The following is a 21961-nucleotide window of genomic DNA, read 5'->3' on the forward strand; positions in this document are numbered from 1 at the left end:
TTATTAATAGATTCTAGAAGTTTGACTGGCTTAGAATGATTAGTTAAAAAAAAAGTGGAGTTAAAAGCGAATAACGAATTTTTGTAGTTTGGTAAAAACTGCCATTTTCTTCAGAATAGAAAGATTAGCATCAGAGATGCGAAAAAATGTTTCAATATAAAATTGTAGGTTATTTATTTCCCAAGTAATTGGTTTGAAAAAAACTTTTCTACGGCAAAAATTGAGTGAATCGTAAATGAGTATATCGAAAAACATTGAATTTTTCATACAAAACTAACACTTTCGATAGCGAATAAATCGAAAACTATTAATTTTATCAAAAAAATGTATAGAACATTTTTTGCTTAGAATGAATGGTTTTATCAACTTTTGCGGTCAAAATATAATAAAAAATTTCCACCCCCGAGATGGGGTGGCAACCACCCCCATGGTAAAAGCGCCTTTCGGCATGATATAGATTTTAATCCTTGGACTATCCACTACTTATTCTCAAATTTTCAAGGAAATCGATCCATTCTGTAAAAATTGCGAGGTGAAAAGCTTCGGTTCCTGGCCTATTTTTCAATATATCCTCGTATTGTAGTTGTGCCTTTACGGAATATAATAAATGTTTATTTTGACATTATTTTAGTTTATGAGAGTATTAGACCGCTGGCTTCAACATTAGAATTAAAGAGATAGTACCGCTATTCAGGCTTAATGGTTTTCCACTAAAAACATTTTTGGATTATACAAGTCTGTGTTTTATTTTAGGGTCGTCCAATAATTAATAGTAGAAGTTTGTAACTCTCTGTCCATTAATTTACGCTCCACTGGCAAAATACTTATTCAGTGGAATTTAATGTAAACTGTTTTTTTTTATTCAAAAGTTTAAAAAAGTAACCAGTTTAGTTAATTTAGTAACTGAAATACTACTAACAATAGGTTACGGGTAAACCTAGGATTACCCGGGTAAAGTGCGAAGTACCCGCGAGGTAATGGTAAAATAAAGGCAAATGTTAAGCTGCTAAATAGATTATAATTTTTATTTCTGCAGTATTTATATTTTTACTTTCCTTACTTTTGTTAAATGCGTTTTATTCTTAAATTTAAGATATCTTTCAAACAGTTACGACCTTGTCATTACTAGTATATCCAATTAATTATTTAACCAAGTCGAAGCAGGTAGGATGTGTTTTACCCGAGTGAAGCCCGAAATTTGAACGATTTAAATTATATTTCGGACTTACTATCGGATATTAGCAATACCTCGCGTGTACTTCGCACTTTACCCGGGTAATCCTAGGTTTACCAGTTAATCTAACTTTACCCGTAACAAATACATCGTTGCCATAGCATAAAATGTTAATATATTTTTCTCCCATTTTATACCGCCTATTTTGTGCATTTTTTTATTATTTCATCCATAATCATATTGGTCAAAAAAATGGTTTAATGCGTGTATTTTTACCTTAATTTAAAAATTCTGCCCCTATACATGATCGAGGGCGCCTTTGTTAAAAGTACTTCAGTGATAATCCAGTCACCAGTGCTCGGTGTACATACACTACGGAATCTACATGTTTAAGCAGAAACCATTTCAGATTGGGGACTAAGATAATACAAAATACTGTAAATTTGCTGATTATACTCGTTCGAACTACGAACCTCGTACTATACACACATTGAAGTATACCTGCCAGCCATCAAGCCGAAAATTGAAGTAGATAAAAAAATGAATGATAGAAGTAAGATATATATCAGCCCTCAAAGAACATTTCATCGCCAAGTATTTTAAATAATATCAAGAATTATTTAAAGTCATGTACAGAAAAGAGAAACCTGTAAAATCTGTAGCACAAACGAAAAAATGTTATTAGTCCAATTAACAGCCATTTTCAGCCATTCTCTCGTGGAATTTTGAGAATCAAGGTCGATTTCCTTGAAAATTTGGATTTATAACCTTTGTCAAAACCTAATTTTGAATAAATTTTGTTCTATAAATTTTTTTTGCAAAGTTGATACTTTCCAAGTTATTAGAGATTGAAACTGTGCATTTTTCATTGAAAAAACTCACGTTTTATATGGGCCATTCCACGAACATACGCCTGTTTTGGATTACTTCGACAACGAATATTTTACTCTGCAACATAAGAAGTACGAAAGTAAATGGCGCTAATAATTATTCCAATAAACAACAATGTAATTTGCAATTTACTTTCGTTCTTCTTATTTTGTACAGTAAAATGTTCGTTGTCGAAGTAATCCAAAACAGGCGTATGTTCGTGGAATAGGGTATAACCGGTTTTCATGAATAACTTAAAAAAATTAATTCTATAGAAAAGATCTAAGAACAAATTTGTAGCTACTAAAAAAAAACAACGAGATTCGCTTCAGAGAGCCCCATGTAAACCCAATAAGGACTGAGTTATGGCTCTTTAAAGGATGGTTTTTCGAAGAACCTCGAAATGGAGAACCTTTAATCGCAAATAACTCGAATGTGGTGCAATTTTTTGCGAAATCTTAAGAGATATCTTTTAAAGTTTATTAAAAAACCTTTCAAATCAGCTCTGATAAAAGTTTTTTGCATAGAACTGACTGACTTATGACGAAAATAAAGTCGCTCCCTGCTTCTTTTTTTTTAATGTATCTAATAATTAAACCCTCGTCATTACAATCCTAATATAAATTAATAGCTTCCCACTTGAAATTAACTTTATTTAGATATAATTGATACGATTCATGTGAGTTGATCGGTTTGGAATGCTTAGTTTAGAAAAAATAGTTGATAAAATCGAAAAAGACATTTTCGTAAATTAAATAAAAAGTGCATTTTTCTTAAATAAATCTAAAAGTATTCATAATATGAAAAAATGTTTCAAACATTAATTGTAGGATTATTTTACTGAAAATTTTGATTTTTTTTTTGTTTTTGTATCATGAATACTTTTAGATTTATTCAAGAAAAATGCACTTTTTTTAAATTATAAAAATGTCATTTTCGATTTAATCAACTATTTTTTTCTAAACTGAGCATTCCAAACCGGTCAAATCACATCGATCGTATCAATTATACCTAAATAAAGTTACTTTCAAGTGGGAATCTATTCATTTCTGTTAGAATTGTAATGACGAGGGTTTAATTATTGTTAGATACATTTAAAAAAAAAAGCAGGGAGCGACTTTATTTTAATCATAAGTCAGTCAGTTCTTATGCAAAAAACTTTTATTAGAGCTCATTTGAAAGTTTTTTTAATTAACTTTAAAAGATGTCTGTTAAGCTTTCCCAAAAAAATGCACCACATTCGGGTTATTTGAGATTGAAGGTTCTCCATTTCGAGGTTCTTCGAAAATAACGATCCTTTAAAGAGCAATAACTCAGTCGTTATTGGGTTTACATAGGTCTTCCTGAAGCGAATCTCTTTGTTTTTTTTGTTAACTACAATTTTGTTCTTACTTTTTTTTTTCTATAGAATTAAATGTTTTTAAGTTATTCATGAAAAACGGTTATAAATCGTGAGTTTTTTCAATGAAAAATGCATAGTTTCAATCGCTAAATAACTTGGAAAGTATCAAATTTACAAAAAAAATTATATAACAAAATTTACTCAAAATTGGTCAGTCTACCGACTTCCATAGTTATTTTAGTCTAGTAAAATAAGATTACACTACATGTAAATCAAAATGTAAATTCGTACAGGTTGAAACAAATTTTATATCAAAGTTTAGGAGAGTACAAAAGATATTTTCAAAAAAGTATCCAAACCATATAAAAAGGGGTCATTTTTTCACAATATTTACTTTTTTAACTGCTGAGGTAATTTACATTTTAATGAAGGTCTTTGGGGTTTTTTTTCTACAAAGCTGAAGGACAAATCTTTCACCTAAGACTTACTAAATTAAATTTGACTACCTATTTATTTAAATAATTATATATAAAATTTAAAAATCAATTTGCAAAAAAGTATTTTTTTGCGTTTTAAATAAGCACTATAAATTATACTATTTAATAGAAGTTGCGCTATGTTACCAGTATTAAGCAAAAAAATTGGTTAAAAAATATTTAATAATTCATGAGATATTTAATTTGTGTATCAAATATTACTATATTTTCAATTGCCAAAAAGGCGGTTGTTACCAAAAGAATAGAAACCTGTTTAAAATCTCATTACTTTTATTTTTATGTATGTTTTCGATAAATGTACTTATAAATTCAAATTTCAATTTAACTTCCCTCTAAAATGACATTTGAAAATTGTTCTGATTTGTTTATAATCTGTTTTTTTTATTACGTCGCGCGGATTAAACATTTTGAAATTCTGTTCCTATAATCGGGTTCCTGGAAATTTTTCACCAATTAACAAAATTTTTTTGTCGTTTTTTCTTCTTCTTCTTTTTCCTTATAGTAAAAGATATAGTTTTGCTTATAGAGGGGGTTTCATTAAGAATGTCCAATCTCTGAGTTGTCGATTCTAGACCTCAAATATTAAGATTTAACCAAAATCACTTAAATAAAATATGGCTCCGGGGTGTTTTATTTAAAAACTTAAAAATTATTTTTGCTCAGTATTTTAAAACTATTCTACGTATCCTTTTCATACTTGGTAGAAAGTGTAGGTACTATCTCTCTCTCTCTCCTCAGTCGTTTCCTCATTGCTGAGTGTCGTAATTCACTATAATACGAGCAACTATCTCTTTCCATCGGCTTCTGTCCTGAGCTTCCCTCATGGATTCAGAGAATATTTTTACACTGGCTTTCTGTACTTGATCCGTCCATCGAGTAGGTGAGCGACCTCTACTTCTGCGCCCTTCAACGTTTCCCGAAATTATAAGTCTCTCAAGATTATCATCACTTCTTCTTGCAATATGGCCGAAAAATTTTAAGGCGGTGGAGAGGCAAATAGAGGAAAGTCGAGTCTGAATATTAAGCTCTTGGAGGATTGAGTGATTTGTTCTGTGTTCCGTCCATGAGATCCGAAGCATTCTTCTCCAGCACCACATTTCAAAGGCGTCAATCCTTTTTCTGTCGTCTGATTTCATTGTCCATGTTTCGGATCTGTAATTAAATATGGGAAAAATTAAGGCACGTACTAATCTTATTTTGGCGTTCTTCGACAAGGAGCGATCTTTCCAGATTTTCGATAATCGACTCATAGCGTTTTTGGCCATGCCTATTTTCCTACGTATTTCTGTTTCACAAGATCCTGCATTACTGATGTAGGATCCTAGATAATTGAACTCGTTAACCACTCCAAACTGGTCTAAGGCTCCTGTTGTCTGAAGTGAATTTGAATAATCTACTATCATAATTTTTGTTTATTGATCTTGAGACCACATCTAGTGCTTTCGGCTTCCACTAGCTGCAGCAGGCTGGACATTTCTTCTTCGGATGCAGTTATTAATGTTGTATCATCTGCATATCTGAGATTTGAGATCTTCTTTCCTGCGATAGAAATACCGCCATTCCATTTGTCGAGTGCTTTTCTCATTATATATTCCCCATAGAAATTAAAAAGACTTGGAGATAGAATACATCCTTGTCGGACTCCTCTACCTATTTTAAAAGGATCGGACTTATGCTTATATATAGGCTTTTCACCAGAGCTGACAGATGATCAGGAACCCCCATCTCATGTAGAACTTTCCACAAAACTGTCCAGTCTACACAGTCAAATGGCTTCTGATAATCCAGAAAACAGATGATCGTCGGAATTTTGAATTCTCGTGCTTTCTCAATTTGTTGTCGCATATTAAGAATTTGCTCCCTTGTGCCTTTACCCTTCACGAAGCCTGCCTGTTCTTGTGGTATTTATCTATCCAGGTATGTCTGCACGCGACACTTGATGATTCTCAACAGAATTTTACTTGTGTGTGAAATTAGTGAGATTGTTCGGTAGTTACTACATTTTGTGGTTACGCCTTTCTTATGAATGGGAGTAAATAGTGCGGTACACCAATCACTGGGCCATTTGCCGATTCTCCATACATGATTGCACAGTCTCCACATTAATTGGAGACCATGTTCACCCATGTTCTGTAAAAGTTCTGCCGTGATGTCATCGCAACCCGGTGATTTATTTCTTTTAAGGTGTTTTATGGCTTCATCGACTTCAGACCTTAGAATATCTGGTTCTAGGGTTGTTGTTGAGACTTGCAGTGCTGTTATATGATTAATGTTAGAGGTTTCAGCTTTATAGAGTTCTGTGCAGTATTTCTTCCAAGTCTCCAGAACCGCATCCATATCGCTTACCATATTACCTGTGTCTCATCCTCTATAGCGTAATTTCTGGGTTTGAATTCCCGAGTCAGTAACTTTACTTTCTGAAAGAGATCACATGTTTCATTTCGATGTAAGTGGATTTCTACTTCCTGGCAAATGTTAGACACATCTTTGTCTTTATCTTTCCGGCAATTTCTTTGGATTTCTCTTGATAAGCTTCGATAGTCGTTTAAATCAAAACTGCCAACTTTAAGTTGCCTTCTTTGTTCTATAATTTTCCATGTTTGGTCACTGATCCATGGTTTACGACTGTTGTTTTTTATGGGTTGGCGACTTTGCTTAGCTGTATCTAATATATCTCTTTTAAAACCTCCCCAGAAAGTCTCGATATCATCTATGGGGGTAGTACTTGTCTCAGTTAACACTGGGTTTATTCTTTCTTTGAAAGTTAAAAGTTCAGTCTCTGTAAACCTGGGAGTTCTAGGAGTGGGCTTGTATTTGTTTCTAAAACGTATTCCGAATACAGCTACAAGGAGTTGGTGGTCGCTTCCACAATCTGCACCTGGATAAGTTTTTGCGTTAGTAACTGAGGACTTCCACCTTGAATTGATCATTATGAAATCTATCTGATTTCTTGTTCTGTCGCCCGGAGATTTCCAAGTGTAGAGTCTTCGTGGGTGGTGTTGGAAATAGGTATTCATTACAGACAATTTTCTTTGGCCACAGAACTCTATTAACTGTAGGTACTATACACCCTATGAAATTATGTTAAGTACAGGTTTCCGGCTATTACCAGAGGCGTACGACAAGGGAAAGCAAATGGTTGACCCTTCCCAAATTCTCCGTCACTGACGAAATTGGGATTTTAGCGCAATTTTTATATTCTCCAATACTCTCTATGTAAATAACTTACGCTTCACTCGTAACGATAAAGTCATTAGTTTTCGAGATATTTGAAGTTACATGTAACGGCATAGTTATTTTGATTAATATTTTGTGCCGCTTAATTTTTAATTTCAAATATCTCGAAAGCTAATGATTTCATCGTTAAGCGGCGTTTTTCAAAATTAAGCGGCAAAATATATTAATCAAAATAACTAAATAACTGTGCCGTTACATGTTTACGACTTTATCGTTACGACTAAAGAGGGCGTTATTTACATAGAGAGTATTGGAGAATGTAAAAATTGTGCTAAAATGGCAATTTCACCAGTGACGTAGAATTTGGGAAGGGTCAACCATTTACTGTCCCCTGTCGTACGCTTCTGGTAATAGCCGGAAACTTGTGTTTACGATAATTTCATAGGGTGTATAGTACTTACACTTTCTACCAAGTATGAAAAGGATACGTCGAATAGTTTTAAAATACTGAGCAATAATATTTTTTAAATTTTTAAATAAAACACTTTGTTGTAACTCAATAAGGAGCCATATTTACTAATTAAGATAATCTAATAACCGATCTTTGGTGGCTAGTAGAAACGTTTCGGGACCTCAAATTTCTATTCCTTAAAGCGGGATATTCCTTTAACAGGTATTCTAATAAGCGGGTTCGACTGTATCTTAATATTTTGAGGTCTAGAATCTACAACTCAGAGATTGGACATTCTTAATGAAACCCCCTCTATAAGCAAAACTATATCTTTTACTATAAGGAAAAAAAGAAGAAGAAAAAACGACAAAAAAAATTGTTAATTAGTGAAAAATTCCCAGGAACCCGATTATCGAAACAGGATTTGAAAATATTTAATCCCCGTGACGTTATTAAAAACACAAATTATAAACAAATTAGAACAATTTTCAAATGCCATTTTAGAGGGGAGTTAAATTGAAATTTGAATTTATCAATACATTTATCGAAAACATACATAAAAATAAAAGTAATGAGGTTTTACACAGATTTATATTCTTTTGGTAACAACCGCGTTTTGCAATTGAAAATATAGTAACATTTAATAAACAAATTAAATATCTCATAAATTATTAAATATTTTTTAACCAATGATTTTTTGCCTAATACTGGTAACATAGCGCAACTTATCCTATTAAATAATAGTTATTTATGAAACAGTTCGTGAAGTATGCTTTTTGCGAACGCACGCGAATTTTAGAGCACGAGCGACAACGGAGCGAGTGCTATACATCGCGTAAGTTCGCAAAAAGTACTTCACGCACAGTTTCATACAATATTTTATTTACGATAAACAAATAAAAAACTGTAACTCTTCGTCACTGGAATTCATTTCTATTCTACAATTTTTAGAACTTTGACATTTAAAAATCCTAACTACTTTCAAACCACAAAACTGTCAAAAATTTTGTTGTAAGTCATTGCTCATATTGTCATCACCATGACAACGCGAAAGTTAAGGATATTTGATTATATGAACGTGTGCCTAAAAACGGATTGAAAGTGTGCGAAAAAGTAAATCCCATTTAAAATACATTGTTACTTCACGCACACTTTAAACCTTTCACGCACTGCTATCTATAATGACAGTTTTCACAAACTAAAAACTTATACATAATATGACATAGAGTAGATAAAATAATTTATAGTGCTTATTTAAAACGCAAATAATATTTTTTTGCAAATTTGATTTTAATATTTTATATACAGTGCTAGTCAAAAGTCCGTACCCCCCTCGTTATCTTTTGATCGGTTATACCTATAATAGTGAACTTTGGAGGGAGGAAATAAACGGACGTAAGCTTCTTAACTAGTCATGACAGGTGACGTAATAGTGACAGATGACGTTACAGAGCCACTGTGACCGATAATTTTAAATAGGACCTTATGGCAAGTGATACCTCGTTTGAAAGGTATTCAAAATACCTATTCAGTTATACTAATTTTTTTGGGTTTAAGTTGATTTTGATTTTGGTGAATAAATTAAATAAATATAATATTGTAGTTTCGCATTTAATTAATAAAAATTCAAATGTCCACCTATGGGTTTTTTGTCAAAAAGTTGACGTTTTTCAATTCTCTAGTAGTTTTTATGTCAACGTTAACCTTTTTGACAAGTAATCATAGGAGGAATTTTTAATTTTTATTAATTAAATGCGAAACTACAATTTTATATTTAGTTCATTTATTTTTCAAAATTAGCTTAAACTCAAACAAAATTAATATGACTGAATAGGTATTTTCAATAGCTTTCAAACGAGGTATCACTTTCCATAAGGTCTCATTTAAAATTATCTGTCACAGTGGCACTGTAAAGTCATCTGTCACTATTACATCACCTGCCATGGCTAGTTAAGAAGCTTACGTCCGTTTAGTTCCTCCCTCTAAATTTCCCTATTATAGGTATAACCGTTCAAAAGATACGAGGGGGGGTAAGGACTTTTGACTAGCACTGTATAATTATTTAAATAAATAGGGGGTCAAATTTAATTTAGTAAGTCTCAGGTAAAAGACTTATCCTTCAGCTTTGTAGAAAAAAATCCTAAAGACCTGCATTAAAAGGTAAATTACCTCAGCAGTTAAAAAAGTAAATATTGTGCAAAAATGACCCCTTTTTAATTATTTAAACAATGATCCCCTCATATGATTTGGATACTTTTTTGAAAATATCTTTTGTATTCACCTAAACTTTGATATAAAATTTATTTCAACCTGTACGGAATTACATTTTTATTTTATTAGGCTATTTTGATTGAAAAAAATTTCATCCCCTAGATGGGGTTGTTTTCACCCCCAGGCCAAAAGCCCGGTTCGGCATAGGGTAGATTTGAAGAAGACGGTCAACCGAGCTTAAATCCAAATTTTCATTAAAATCGGTGTTGATTCTCAAAATTACACGGTTGTACAGTTTTACCGCTGATGACTGGTTTATATGCAAATGCAAATAACCTGATTGCTAATAAAATAAAAATATGGGTATACACTAACAAATTGGACAGGTAAACTACAACACCGCTTGTATATAACAATACAATTTTTTAATGACTCACCTAGAATCCTATGACCTAATAATTTGATTAATCTGGTAACAACTATTGGATATCTTAATTTTATGGCATTGAATAATCCCTCTGGTAACTTGGCCAATTCAGAATCACGAACTGCTATCACTGTTGTACTTCGTTTTGTTTGGGTAACCATTTCCACCTGAAAATTAAAACAGTTTCAAATAGTCATCTCTCGATGTCAATGTTTGTTTTCTAATTGGTTTTCTTAGGTCAAGTTTTATTTTCTGCTAGTATAACTGTTCCGTTGTAGCACCCCTTGAACAGATTTGTCACACGCCCAAAAAAGCTTGTCCTTGCCGCGTATTTCCGTTTACGTGTTCATTTCAAGACAGTGCGGATTTGAAATAGACGCCGAAACGGTAATACATATTTAGTTCCAAAAAGGTGTTGATTTGAAAGAGCCTATCTCCGAAATGTGCACGGGTTTGTACCCAAACATGTGTCGTTGGAATGCTACAAACAAGTGCATAGAACTAGGTCTATTCGTTGCAGGTGCTGTTTATCAACTCGGCTTTGAGGGTTGTGTTGTTGTGTATTTAAATCAATTTAAATGTGATGGAGCAGTTTAAAAGTGTTTTTACTAATATCTCGCAAGATTTTGAAATTCTGTTGTTTGAACAAAGCTCATTTGAAGAAAGCAGTAACTATAAGTGCAAAGTTCAGTGTTCGTTATCTTATACCGGTAATTACGATGACATTTGTGCTTATATCTATTATTAACAAATTTTCTGCAGAAACCAAAACAAATTGGATAATGAAGAGGCACTATCCTACACCTATACGATTTAAGTTTCGCAAGATATATGTTTGTCAGCTAGCAGAAAAGAACAAGTCAAAATAAAAACAGAATAAAAGGAGCAACTAGAAACTTCAATTGTAAGGCAAATATAAGTATCTATTAAATTTTTGAAAGCAACAAGCAGTACTTTAAAAACCTCAACATTATTAAAAAATGGTTTAAATGTTGTGATAGATATTAATTTCACTCATTCACATAGAGTAAATGTGGCTCAGTCTTTAAGTTTACTACGTTGCTGTGACGATACAAAACAGTTACTTATACGCTATGAGCTCGTAGCTAGAGGGGATAATTAAAAATTCGCGAGCGCCAGTAGTGACAAGTATGTAAGCTTTTACTGGAAATTTGACATAAATGTCAAAGTGATTAATTTAAAACATTGAAATTAAAAACGTTAATAGGAACTAATATTAGTTGGTCAAAGCTGTGATGTATATTTTTACCTTAAATATACTTACGTTTTAAATACTGAATTTAAGTTTTTTTAATATTTCGTAATATATCATTATAAATTAATCTCAGCGCCATCTACACGATAATTGTGAAAGTATCCGAAGTAAAAAACTAATATTTCATTAATAGAACGTTAAAATGATTAGTAAAATCTTTAAAAAATCGATTACAATTTAATTACTTTTTTGCGTTGTAAATATTAAGCAATAACTGTTGGATATAGATAAATAAATTAAATATTTTTATAGCAGTGCCATCTACTGGCCGCTTTACTATTTACTGTATAGTGTGTTGCTTTCAACGTTTGTTTAACAAGTAGTCCTTAAAATACAGCCATTGGGTAAACAACGTTTTATTTGTTCCTTAAATCTCCCATTTTTGTTCCTCAACTCTACAATTTACGAACAGGTTATGGGCTCAAACGATTAAGTGGAAGATTTTCTGGTCGTTCAAATCAAAACAGTGTGTGTTCATTCGATAAAAAGTTAGTTAGTCGGTTTGTTGGTTAACAACGTGGTTATTAACAGTATCGAAAATGGCGGTGAATTATCTTACAAGTGTGCCGCGTTTAACCGGTAGAGATAACTACCAGGACTGGTCGTTCGCGGTTGAGAATGTCTTTGTTCTAGAAGGACTAACAAAGTGTATTCAGGGAACTGAACAAGACACAACGCTTGTTGCCAAAGCCAAAGCTAAGTTAATATTGACTTTGGATCCATCCATATATTTGCATGTGAAAGAAGCTGAAACGGCGAAAGATGTATGGGATAAGCTGAAAAAGTTATTCGAAGACTCAGGTTTTTCGAGGAAAATAGGATTGCTTCGAACACTCATATCACTAAGGTTGGAAAATTGCAGTTCCATGGAATCCTATGTGAATCAGGTGATCGAAACTGCACAGAAGTTGAATAGGACTGGTTTCCAAATTGATGACTTGTGGTTGGGATCGCTTCTCCTAGCGGGACTTCCGGAACAGTATACTCCAATGTTATTGGCAATTGAACATTCGGGGATATCTATTACCACTGATGTAATCAAATCTAAATTGCTAGATATGCAGATAGACAGCACTAACAGTGAAAAGCAGACAGCTTTTATGTCAAAGTCGAGTGAAGTTAGCACTAAGCATGTCAAAAAAGTTAACAAGAAAAACATAACCTGCTTCCGGTGTAAACAAAAAGGTCATTATATGAATAAGTGCCCTAGTGCTAATAATAATGCGTTTAGTGCAACATTCTTAAGTGGAAACTTTAAATCTACAGATTTTTATGTCGATTCTGGATGCAGCACGCATCTTACAGCGAGAAAAGATTGGTTGACAAATATCCGAGATGCAAGTTCGTCCAATATAACTGTGGCTAACAGTGAAAGTTTGGAAGTGAAATGTGCTGGTGATATGATGGTAACCACAATTGTCGATAAAAAGAGATTAGAGGTAAGCATCAATAATATATTATATGTTCCTGATCTGACGACAAATCTTTTATCTGTTTCTCAATTGATTAAAAATGGAAATGAAGTTATATTTGAAAATGCAGGTTGCAAAATATACAATAAAAATGGAATTATTGCAACAGCTGAATTGATAGATGGTGTTTATAAATTGAATACTGAATGTATTTCAGATCGTAAAAATTGTTTATTTGTAACTGGGGATACCTGGCACAGACGTTTCGGTCATCTAAATAGCCTATATCTAAATAAAATGAAAGATGGAATAGTAGATGGACTGAATGTGACTGGGAAAATTGATATTAACAAGCAAAACTGTATAGTTTGTTGTGAGGGGAAACAAACGAGATTACCGTTTCCAGAAAAAGGTCACAGGGCCAGTAGTTTATTACAGCTTATTCACAGCGATGTATGCGGGCCCATGGAAAACAAATCATTAGGTGGCTCTAAATATTTTGTTACTTTCCAAGATGATTTTAGTAAAATGGTATTCATTTATTTTATTAAAACAAAAAGTGAAGTTTTTAATTGTTTTAAAAATTTTAAAAGTATGGCAGAAAACCAGAAGGGTGTCCATATAAAAACTTTGCGAAGTGACAATGGTGGAGAGTTTTGTTCAAAAGAATTTGAAGATTATTTAACTGTAAATGGTATTATACATCAAAAAACGAATCCCTACACTCCTGAACAAAATGGTGTAGCCGAACGTTTAAATCGGACAATCATAGAAAAGGCAAAATGTCTGTTGTTTGATGCTAATCTTGAAAAAATGTTTTGGGCTGAAGCTGTAAACACAGCTGTTTATCTAAAAAATAGATCGCTGGCTTCCGGCTTAAAGAAAACACCATTTGAAATGTGGACAGATAGCAAACCTGACGTTAGTGGTCTTAGAATATTTGGCAGCAAGGTGATGGTACATGTTCCAAAAGAAAAAAGATCAAAATGGGAGAAAAAGGCTATTCTGCACATTTTAGTAGGATACTCTGAGACTACGAAAGGATACAGGGTGTATAATCCGACCACTAAAGAAATAATAGTAAGTAGAGACGTACAAATTATGGAAGACACAAAAAGGTGTGATGTGATTCATGTTGATTTAGAAGGTGAACATGGGGCAAAAGAAATGTTAGATTCAGTGGGAGATAATAATACATCATGTCAGGATCAGAATCATCAGGTTGAAGAGAACACATCGACTGATGAAATTGTTGAGAACAATGATCCCGATTATGTATGTGACTTGCCGAATTTGCCAGTGGATGAAATCAGGAGATCAACAAGAATACCTAAGCCAAAAAGGTTTGATGAGTTTGTGACTTATTTGTGCTCGGATAGTGACTCTGATCCGGTTAGTGTCGAGGATGCCATGTCTAGACCAGATAGTAACTTATGGTTAGGGGCTATGACAGAAGAACTGCAGTCTTTCGAGGATAACTCAGCATGGGAAGTGGTTGATGTTCCTGAAGATGGTTGTGTAGTGAAGTGTAAGTGGGTATACAAGAAAAAGGTTGATAACTCAGGTAAAGTGAAATATCGTGCAAGACTGGTAGCAAAAGGTTACACTCAAAAATTTGGTGTTGATTATAATGAAACCTTTTCTCCAGTCATAAGGCATTCTACATTAAGACTTTTATTTGCTTTGTCAGCAAATTTGAATTTGGATATTTTTCATCTTGATGTTGCGACGGCTTTTTTAAATGGTGATTTAAAAGAAAAAGTTTTTATGACAGTACCTGAAGGTTTAGAAATTGAAAATAATAAAGTATTAAGGCTAAAGAAAGCCATATATGGTTTAAAACAGTCAGCTCGGTCTTGGTATGAAAAAGTTGATAATTTCTTAATTAATCTAGGTTATAAGAAATCTGATTATGAGCCATGTCTATACATAAAGATGAAAAATAATCTAAAAACCATTATCTCTGTTTATGTTGATGATTTTTTTATTTTTTCTAATGATTCAGATGAATCAGATAATTTAAAGTTGAAATTAAATGAATGTTTCAGAATTAAAGATTTGGGAGAAATTAAGAATTGTTTAGGTATGAGAGTAACTCATAATAAAGAGAATGGTGTTATAACTTTAGATCAAAAATCCTATATTGAACAGTTGTTAAAAAGGTTCAATATGGAGGATTCGAAAGAGGTTTCTACCCCAATGGAAATTAGTTTAAATTTGAATAGAGACGATAATGCATCTGCTCAAGTGCCTTATCAGAATTTAATAGGTGGTCTTATGTATTTGTCAGTTTTGACAAGACCAGACATTTCATATCCTGTAAGTTATCTCAGTCAATTTAATAATTATCATTCAGAAACGCATTGGAAGCATGTAAAACGAATATTAAAATATTTAAAGGCTACAAAAGACTATGGTTTAACTTTTTCAAAAAATGATAATTATTTGAAAGGCTATGTAGATGCCAGTTGGGGGAGTAATTCTCATGACAGAAAATCTTATACGGGCTTCTATTTTCAGTTTTCTGGTGGACCTATTGTCTGGGAAAGCAGAAAACAGAATAGTGTTTCTCTGTCAAGCACAGAAGCGGAATACATAGCAGTATCAGAAGCTGCTAAAGAGGCTATTTTTTTAAAAAATTTGTTGTATGAGATGTTGGGTATTGATGAAATCGTTATACTATATAATGATAATATGGGAGCTCATAAATTAGCAATAAATCCTGTATTGAATAGAAGGACGAAACACATTGATATCCGATATCATTTTGTCAAAGAAGCTGTAAACAAAGGTTTGATAAAGCTGGAATATTTGGACACAGCTAACATGCCAGCTGATCTCTTGACAAAAAGCTTGAGTTCTGTGAAACATAATAAGTTTTTGAAAGAGATTGGTTTAGTTAAGATAGTGTAATAAACATTTGATAAATGTTATTTTCTTAATTTGTTTATCTAGTGGGAGTGTTGGATATAGATAAATAAATTAAATATTTTTATAGCAGTGCCATCTACTGGCCGCTTTACTATTTACTGTATAGTGTGTTGCTTTCAACGTTTGTTTAACAAGTAGTCCTTAAAATACAGCCATTGGGTAAACAACGTTTTATTTGTTCCTTAAATCTCCCATTTTTGTTCCTCAACTCTACAATTTACGAACAATAACAATTAAATAATAAATTTAAAAATTACCTGTGAAAGTTGTATTAGTAATCCGCTAGGAGCGACACCAGCGAAGCTCAGAGCGTATATCATATTTTGAAGCTGGCATGACAGCTGTAGCAGCAAAATCATATCATGAATTCAGTATTATGGAAAATTGTGAGGAAAATGTTTATGTGATGTTAGCTAATGCTCAAAAAAATCGTCTTCATCGTCAAGTAAGTTATTTGTATGAATAATGGCGACTAAAAAATTACGGTAGCAGCGACAGTATGGATATATTAGAAAATTATAAAAATAAAACAGATAGAACTTCTCGCACTCAACATTAGATTGTTTGTTAAGGAAGATCCGATTATTTGTGTTTTGGTTACTCCAATAATGCAAAGAATTTACTTAGCTAGGTTAGCTGATGAAATGGTATTCATCGATACAAGTGGATCATGTGATCAAACTAACACGTGCGTAACTTTTATATTCGCGGCTACTAAGGTTGGTGCATTAGACACCTATAGCTGTAATTTTATATACAAGTCAATCACAGCATAATAAAATTATACTGTTGCTTTTCAAACAGCTGAACAATAATTTTTCAGCTGAAACTAAAATATGTTTTTAATAGAATACTAAAGTTTTATTGTGCATTACTAAAAAATGTATACCTATGTATCATAATAGTTTACTTTAATACAGGATATTTTGGTACCTACTATTAGTCCATTCTTTCACGGTTTTTGCTCTAAATTTTAAAGAACCGCTTGGATTGACAAGAAATTTGGCATACGTATAGCTTACATGTCAAAGAAAAAAAGTGATATTGTGCCGATGTGTGCTTTTGTCCTGGGGGTGACTTTCACCCCCTCTTGGGGGTGAAAAAATGTATGTCCAAAATAAGTCCGGAAATGGATAAACTGACTAATTTTAAGTAACTTTTGTTCTATAGAGCTTTTTCGCCAAGTCAACCCTTTTCGAGTTATTTGCGAGTGAATATGTTCATTTTTCAACAAAATAACCACATTTTTAGACGGTTTTTTGCAAATAACTCAAAAAGTAAGTCTTCTGTCGAAAAAAACGTTCTTAGTAAAAATATAGGTTATAAAAAAGTAAAAAAAAAATGGTGTACGCGTTGGGTCTCTGGATCTCGTAGAACCAGAGTTATAGCCAATGAAAAATAGATTCATATTCACCAAATTTCAAATAGAATATTTCGACGTGAAATATCCAAAAAATTAAGCACTTTTTGGGGAAAATCTATTATAACTTTTTAAAGTGTTTTAAAAAAGCTTTATTTCTGTTTTTACAAAAAGTTTCTAGCATTAAATTTAAGCAAGTTACGCTCAAAATAAAGTTGGTCCCTTTTGTTTTTGCAAAAAAAAATCGGGAAGACCACCCCCTAATTAGCAACTTAAATGAAATTAATCGTTACCGCTCCACAAATTATTTTACTTATGTTGTGTTTATATGATCTGTAAGTTTTATCGATTCAAAGTGCTTATTTAAAAAAAAATTTGTTACAAAGTAAAATTTTTAAAAATTAAAATTTTGAAAAATATGCTTTTTTTCAAAATAACTTAAAAATTGTTAGAGATACCAAAAATCTCGAAAAACAAAAAAAGTCAGATTTGCTTTTCTGAATATCATGTATTTTTTTGTTTTTCTGTTAGACAATAATTGATTAAGATTTGGTGTTTCTAAATTTGCATACATTCGTGAGCAGTGACTCGTTCAACCCCTTTTAACTACCTCAATAATAACGACTTTGAACCGATGAAACTTACAGATCATATAAAAAATATATACACGAGTCAAGAAACTTGTGAAGTCGTAACGATTAGTTCATTTAAGATACTAATTAGGGGGTGATTTTCTCGATTTTTTGACCAAAACCAAAAGGGACTAACTTTATTTTGAGCGTAACTTGTTTAATTTTGATGATAGAAATTTTTTTTTATAAAACAAAAATGAAGCTTTTTTTAAACACTTTAAATAAGTTGTAATGAGTTTTCCCCGATATGTGCTTCATTTTTGGTTATTTCACGTTAAAGTATTCCATTTGGAATTTGACGAATATGAACCTATTTTTCATTAGCTATAACTCTGCTTCTACTAGGTGTAGAGACGTGATATATACACCATTTTTTTAAAATTTTTACAAGCTATATTTTTGCTAAGAATATTTTTTCGACAAAATACTTACTATTTGAGTTATTTGCGAAAAACCGTCTAAAAGCGTGGTTATTTTGTTGAAAAAATGAACATGTTCACTGCCAAATAACTCGAAAAGAATTGACTTAGTGAAAAAACTCTATAGAACAAAAGTTACTTAAAATTAGCCAGTTTATCCATTTCCTGACTTTTTTTGGACGAATATTTTTTCACCCCCAACAGGGGGTGAAAACCACCCCCAGGGCAAAAGCACATATCGGCACAATATCACTTTTTTTCTTTGACTTGTTAGCTATGTGTCCAAATTTCATGTCAATCCAAGCGGTTCTTTAAAATTTAGAGATTTTGCAATATTTTACCGTTAAAGAACGGACTATATGAGTTTCTTGAAAATTTATAAACAAAAATAAAAGGAATCTTTGGTAACAAAATTGATTTGTTTCGACAGATCCAACGAATCATATTTGTTATTTTGCAGATAGAAGCCATTTGTGATAAACAGTTCAAATAAAATAAAATAACGTTACAATTTAACACGTATTTGTGATAATTTTACGCGCGAAGATATTTTACAAACCAGTGCGCATTTCAAAATTAAACGTCTTGAAATGCACACGTGTTTGGAAGCATATTGGGACCGTGCAAGTTCGGAAAAACGACACCTGGTTTCATAGCTCAGCAACATTTTTAGCACTTTTAATTATATTATTCCTGGTTGCTGGACAATTGTCAAGGCCATAGCCCAAAAAAATTATAAGAAGAAAAAGTAATATTAAGGTTATGTTATTAAAAGGTACACAATTGTATGTAGTAAATAAAATTAATTATTAAAATGCACTACTACAAGCAAAATATAGTTAATTAAATTTACTTTTATATAATAATTGCATATCATATCAATATTGTGGAGCAACATATAATTTTTCTTCTTCATTGACAGTAGATATGAAATATACGTCAATTTGACAATTTCAATTGACAATGAATTATTTAAGAAAGCTGCAAGATTTCTCCGCTATTCGCGCACGATCGTTTCTCGTATCTCCTCCAAGTACTTGCACACGGCGAATAAGCTACACCGTTCCCGTGCCTATTTCAAAACTACCCTGTCTTGAAATGAACACGGAAACGTAAATACGCGTCCGTGCCATGCTCTACCAATTATATTTATAACACGATTATAAAAAATTCAAACTAAACTCAAAGTAAGACTTACCACTCCAATTAAATCTCCTTTTCCATATTCACCCACCAGTTCTTTTTTCCCATTTTTATGAGTTATCACAGAACGCAATCGACCAGACAAAACGATGTAAGTAGAATCGCTTTCGTCGTCTTGTCTGTATATGGCTCTACCGGATTCCATAAATATCCAGTCCAGAGCAAAATCAACTTGCCTTACAAAGGGAGATAATCGCCTTACTACGGAGTGAGCTATATGGAGAACTATTTTGGGTTGGTCTTTCATTAAACTAAAACAGAACATAGCTTATTCAAATCCAAACCGGCATATTTTATTACGAAACGTTTAAGGATACTCACGTATAAAATGTACTCTTGGAAATTAAAGCTATTCTTGTTAAGTGTTTAGCTCTAATGGTGAAAAAGCTTGGTTCCCCCGTCAGTACTGCTAATCCTCCTACTATTTCACCAGGATGCGCAGTGAACATGTGAACTTCTTCTTCACCTTCAGTGACTCTTTGTGAGACCACCAGAGCACCAGCGATTATATATACAAGGGCTGCGTCCTAAAAATGCAAATATAAAATCAATAATTGTATTGTTATGTAAGTCGTAGCATATTTATTTATTTAGAATTTAAAGGATATATATTTTAAGCAAAATATTAAAAATAAAGATTAACAATATTTTCTGTTGTACAATGAATATGCGAATATAAGCCACAATTTTACTTTAAATTAAGTTTATATGGCGTTTCGATTTCCACTTCGAAAATAGTTATCAAAATATAAAACGTCATTATTTTAAAAAGTTTTGCGAAAATGTATAACAAAGTTGTTATTAGTTGTTATTATGACCTAATATGACATAACCCGAGTACCAAAATGACGTCAAAGAAAAAGATCGGATAAAAGTTGGCGAAGAACCACAACAAAATAACATGAAATAGTTGGATTAAGATGAAGAGAACGCAAGTAAAAAGGGAGAAATAGATATAATTAATAGAAAGAAAGAATGATCTTTGCAGATTAGTTAGAAAGTAAAGTTAGATATATTGGGGAGGAAATCTGCAAACCAAAACTCAATGTGTATCAATTGTACGGCCTACCGTTTTCGTGAATGTTTATTCACTTCTACAGGGCTGAAATAAAGAAGAAAATGTCAATTGGCCAACATAATATGTCCCATGTAAAATGTTAGTTTTTTATTACCAATACGGTGAATTGTAGAGCAACGTTCTTCAGTACCTATTAGAAAAGTAAAAAAAGAGAACATACAAAAAAGCATATCGCTTTCTTGTACGAAAGAAAATACCAAACACAACACTGTACTTAGGAATATTAAGGCTTGGCACAATCTGATGAAATCTTCACTCAAGGAACCAATTTCACTAGTTTATATAATTACATTTTATACTAGATGTTACTTTTCATGTAAATCAGACCAAATGAATGTGTAAATATATGGATCTTTTGAAAGGAAATTTTCGTTCGGTGTAATATTGAGCGCATGCTCACCGGCTAAGAAATATGAAGGTTCATTAGGACTTCGATTTAAAATGTTGTTAGGGTTTATTTGTTATCTAACTATTGCATAAAAATGTACTGCAAAATAGAGTCATGTTACATAATTACATTTCTATTCTCTTAAAAGTTATAAAATTATTGTTAAATATCTGGCAACCAAAAAACTATTTTTTATTATAAGGATTATTATTAATTTTATGTGTTCTCACGTTCTCAGTCAAGTTGGAGTCATGAATTCGATATATGGCTGGTATCTGATCTGAGTAAAAGATGATCACTCAGATTTTTGATGTCACCTTTAACATTAATGGAGGAATCATTAAGGAAAATATAGGACATTTCGATAAATTCCCTTTTGAATTTATTGTTCTCTTGATGAAGAACGATGGCGTTTTTAAAGTCCATGGAATGACCTGTGGTATGGACGTGTTTAGCTAATGCACAACGGTCGGGCTGAAGACGTGAATCACTTTTGTAGAGGGTGATTCTATATTTATGAAGCGTACGATGGCATTAAAAGGGATCAGATGTGGAATGCAATGGCAGAACTTTCAGTTCCAAAAAAACTTATCCAGCTTGTTAAGATATGCGTAAACGGATGTAGATCCAGAGTACGGATAGGTAACAAACTCTCAGAATCGTTCGAAATAAGCAGTGGTCTGAAACAATGAGATGCGCTGTCACCTCTCCTTTTTAATATAATCCTGGAGAAAGTAGTAAGACCACCACAAATTAGAACAGAATTACTGACAGTAAATGGACCAAAATTACTACTAGCATACGCAGATGACATTGACATTGTGGGAAGCACAGTCACCAATGTGAAGGAAGCTTTCAATAAATTGGAGGTAGAGGCAAAGAAAACTGGTTTAAGGGCAAATAAAGAGAAAACCGAATACATGTGCATCAACAGACAAAAGGGACGAGATAGATAGGGCAAAATGTTACGATAAACCCATATAACTTTGAAAGAGTGGAGAGTTTTAAATACCTCGGAGCAACAATCACTGCTGATAACGATATCACAGAAGAGATAAAAGGGAGAATTCAGACAGCAAACAGATGTATGTATAGCCTCCACAATACTTACTG

General features: G+C 32.5%; 1 protein-coding gene across 7 annotated transcripts in view; it reads right to left on the reverse strand.

Annotated features, from left to right (window-relative positions):
* The window catches only part of LOC126884349 (neuropathy target esterase sws), a 1280173-nt gene that overhangs the window by 711580 nt on the left and 546632 nt on the right, over positions 1 to 21961 (reverse strand). For all 7 annotated transcript variants that reach the window (XM_050650280.1, XM_050650276.1, XM_050650273.1 and 4 more), the window contains 3 exons: positions 19704 to 19909; positions 19378 to 19633; positions 10160 to 10316 (listed from right to left, as the gene is read on the reverse strand). In XM_050650280.1, coding sequence (XP_050506237.1) covers positions 10160 to 10316; positions 19378 to 19633; positions 19704 to 19909 — 619 coding nt within the window. The remainder of the gene's footprint in view (positions 1 to 10159; positions 10317 to 19377; positions 19634 to 19703; positions 19910 to 21961) is intronic.

This window comes from Diabrotica virgifera, chromosome 5 (genome assembly GCF_917563875.1).
Source record: "Diabrotica virgifera virgifera chromosome 5, PGI_DIABVI_V3a".
In the NCBI taxonomy this organism is placed as follows: domain Eukaryota; kingdom Metazoa; phylum Arthropoda; class Insecta; order Coleoptera; family Chrysomelidae; genus Diabrotica; species Diabrotica virgifera.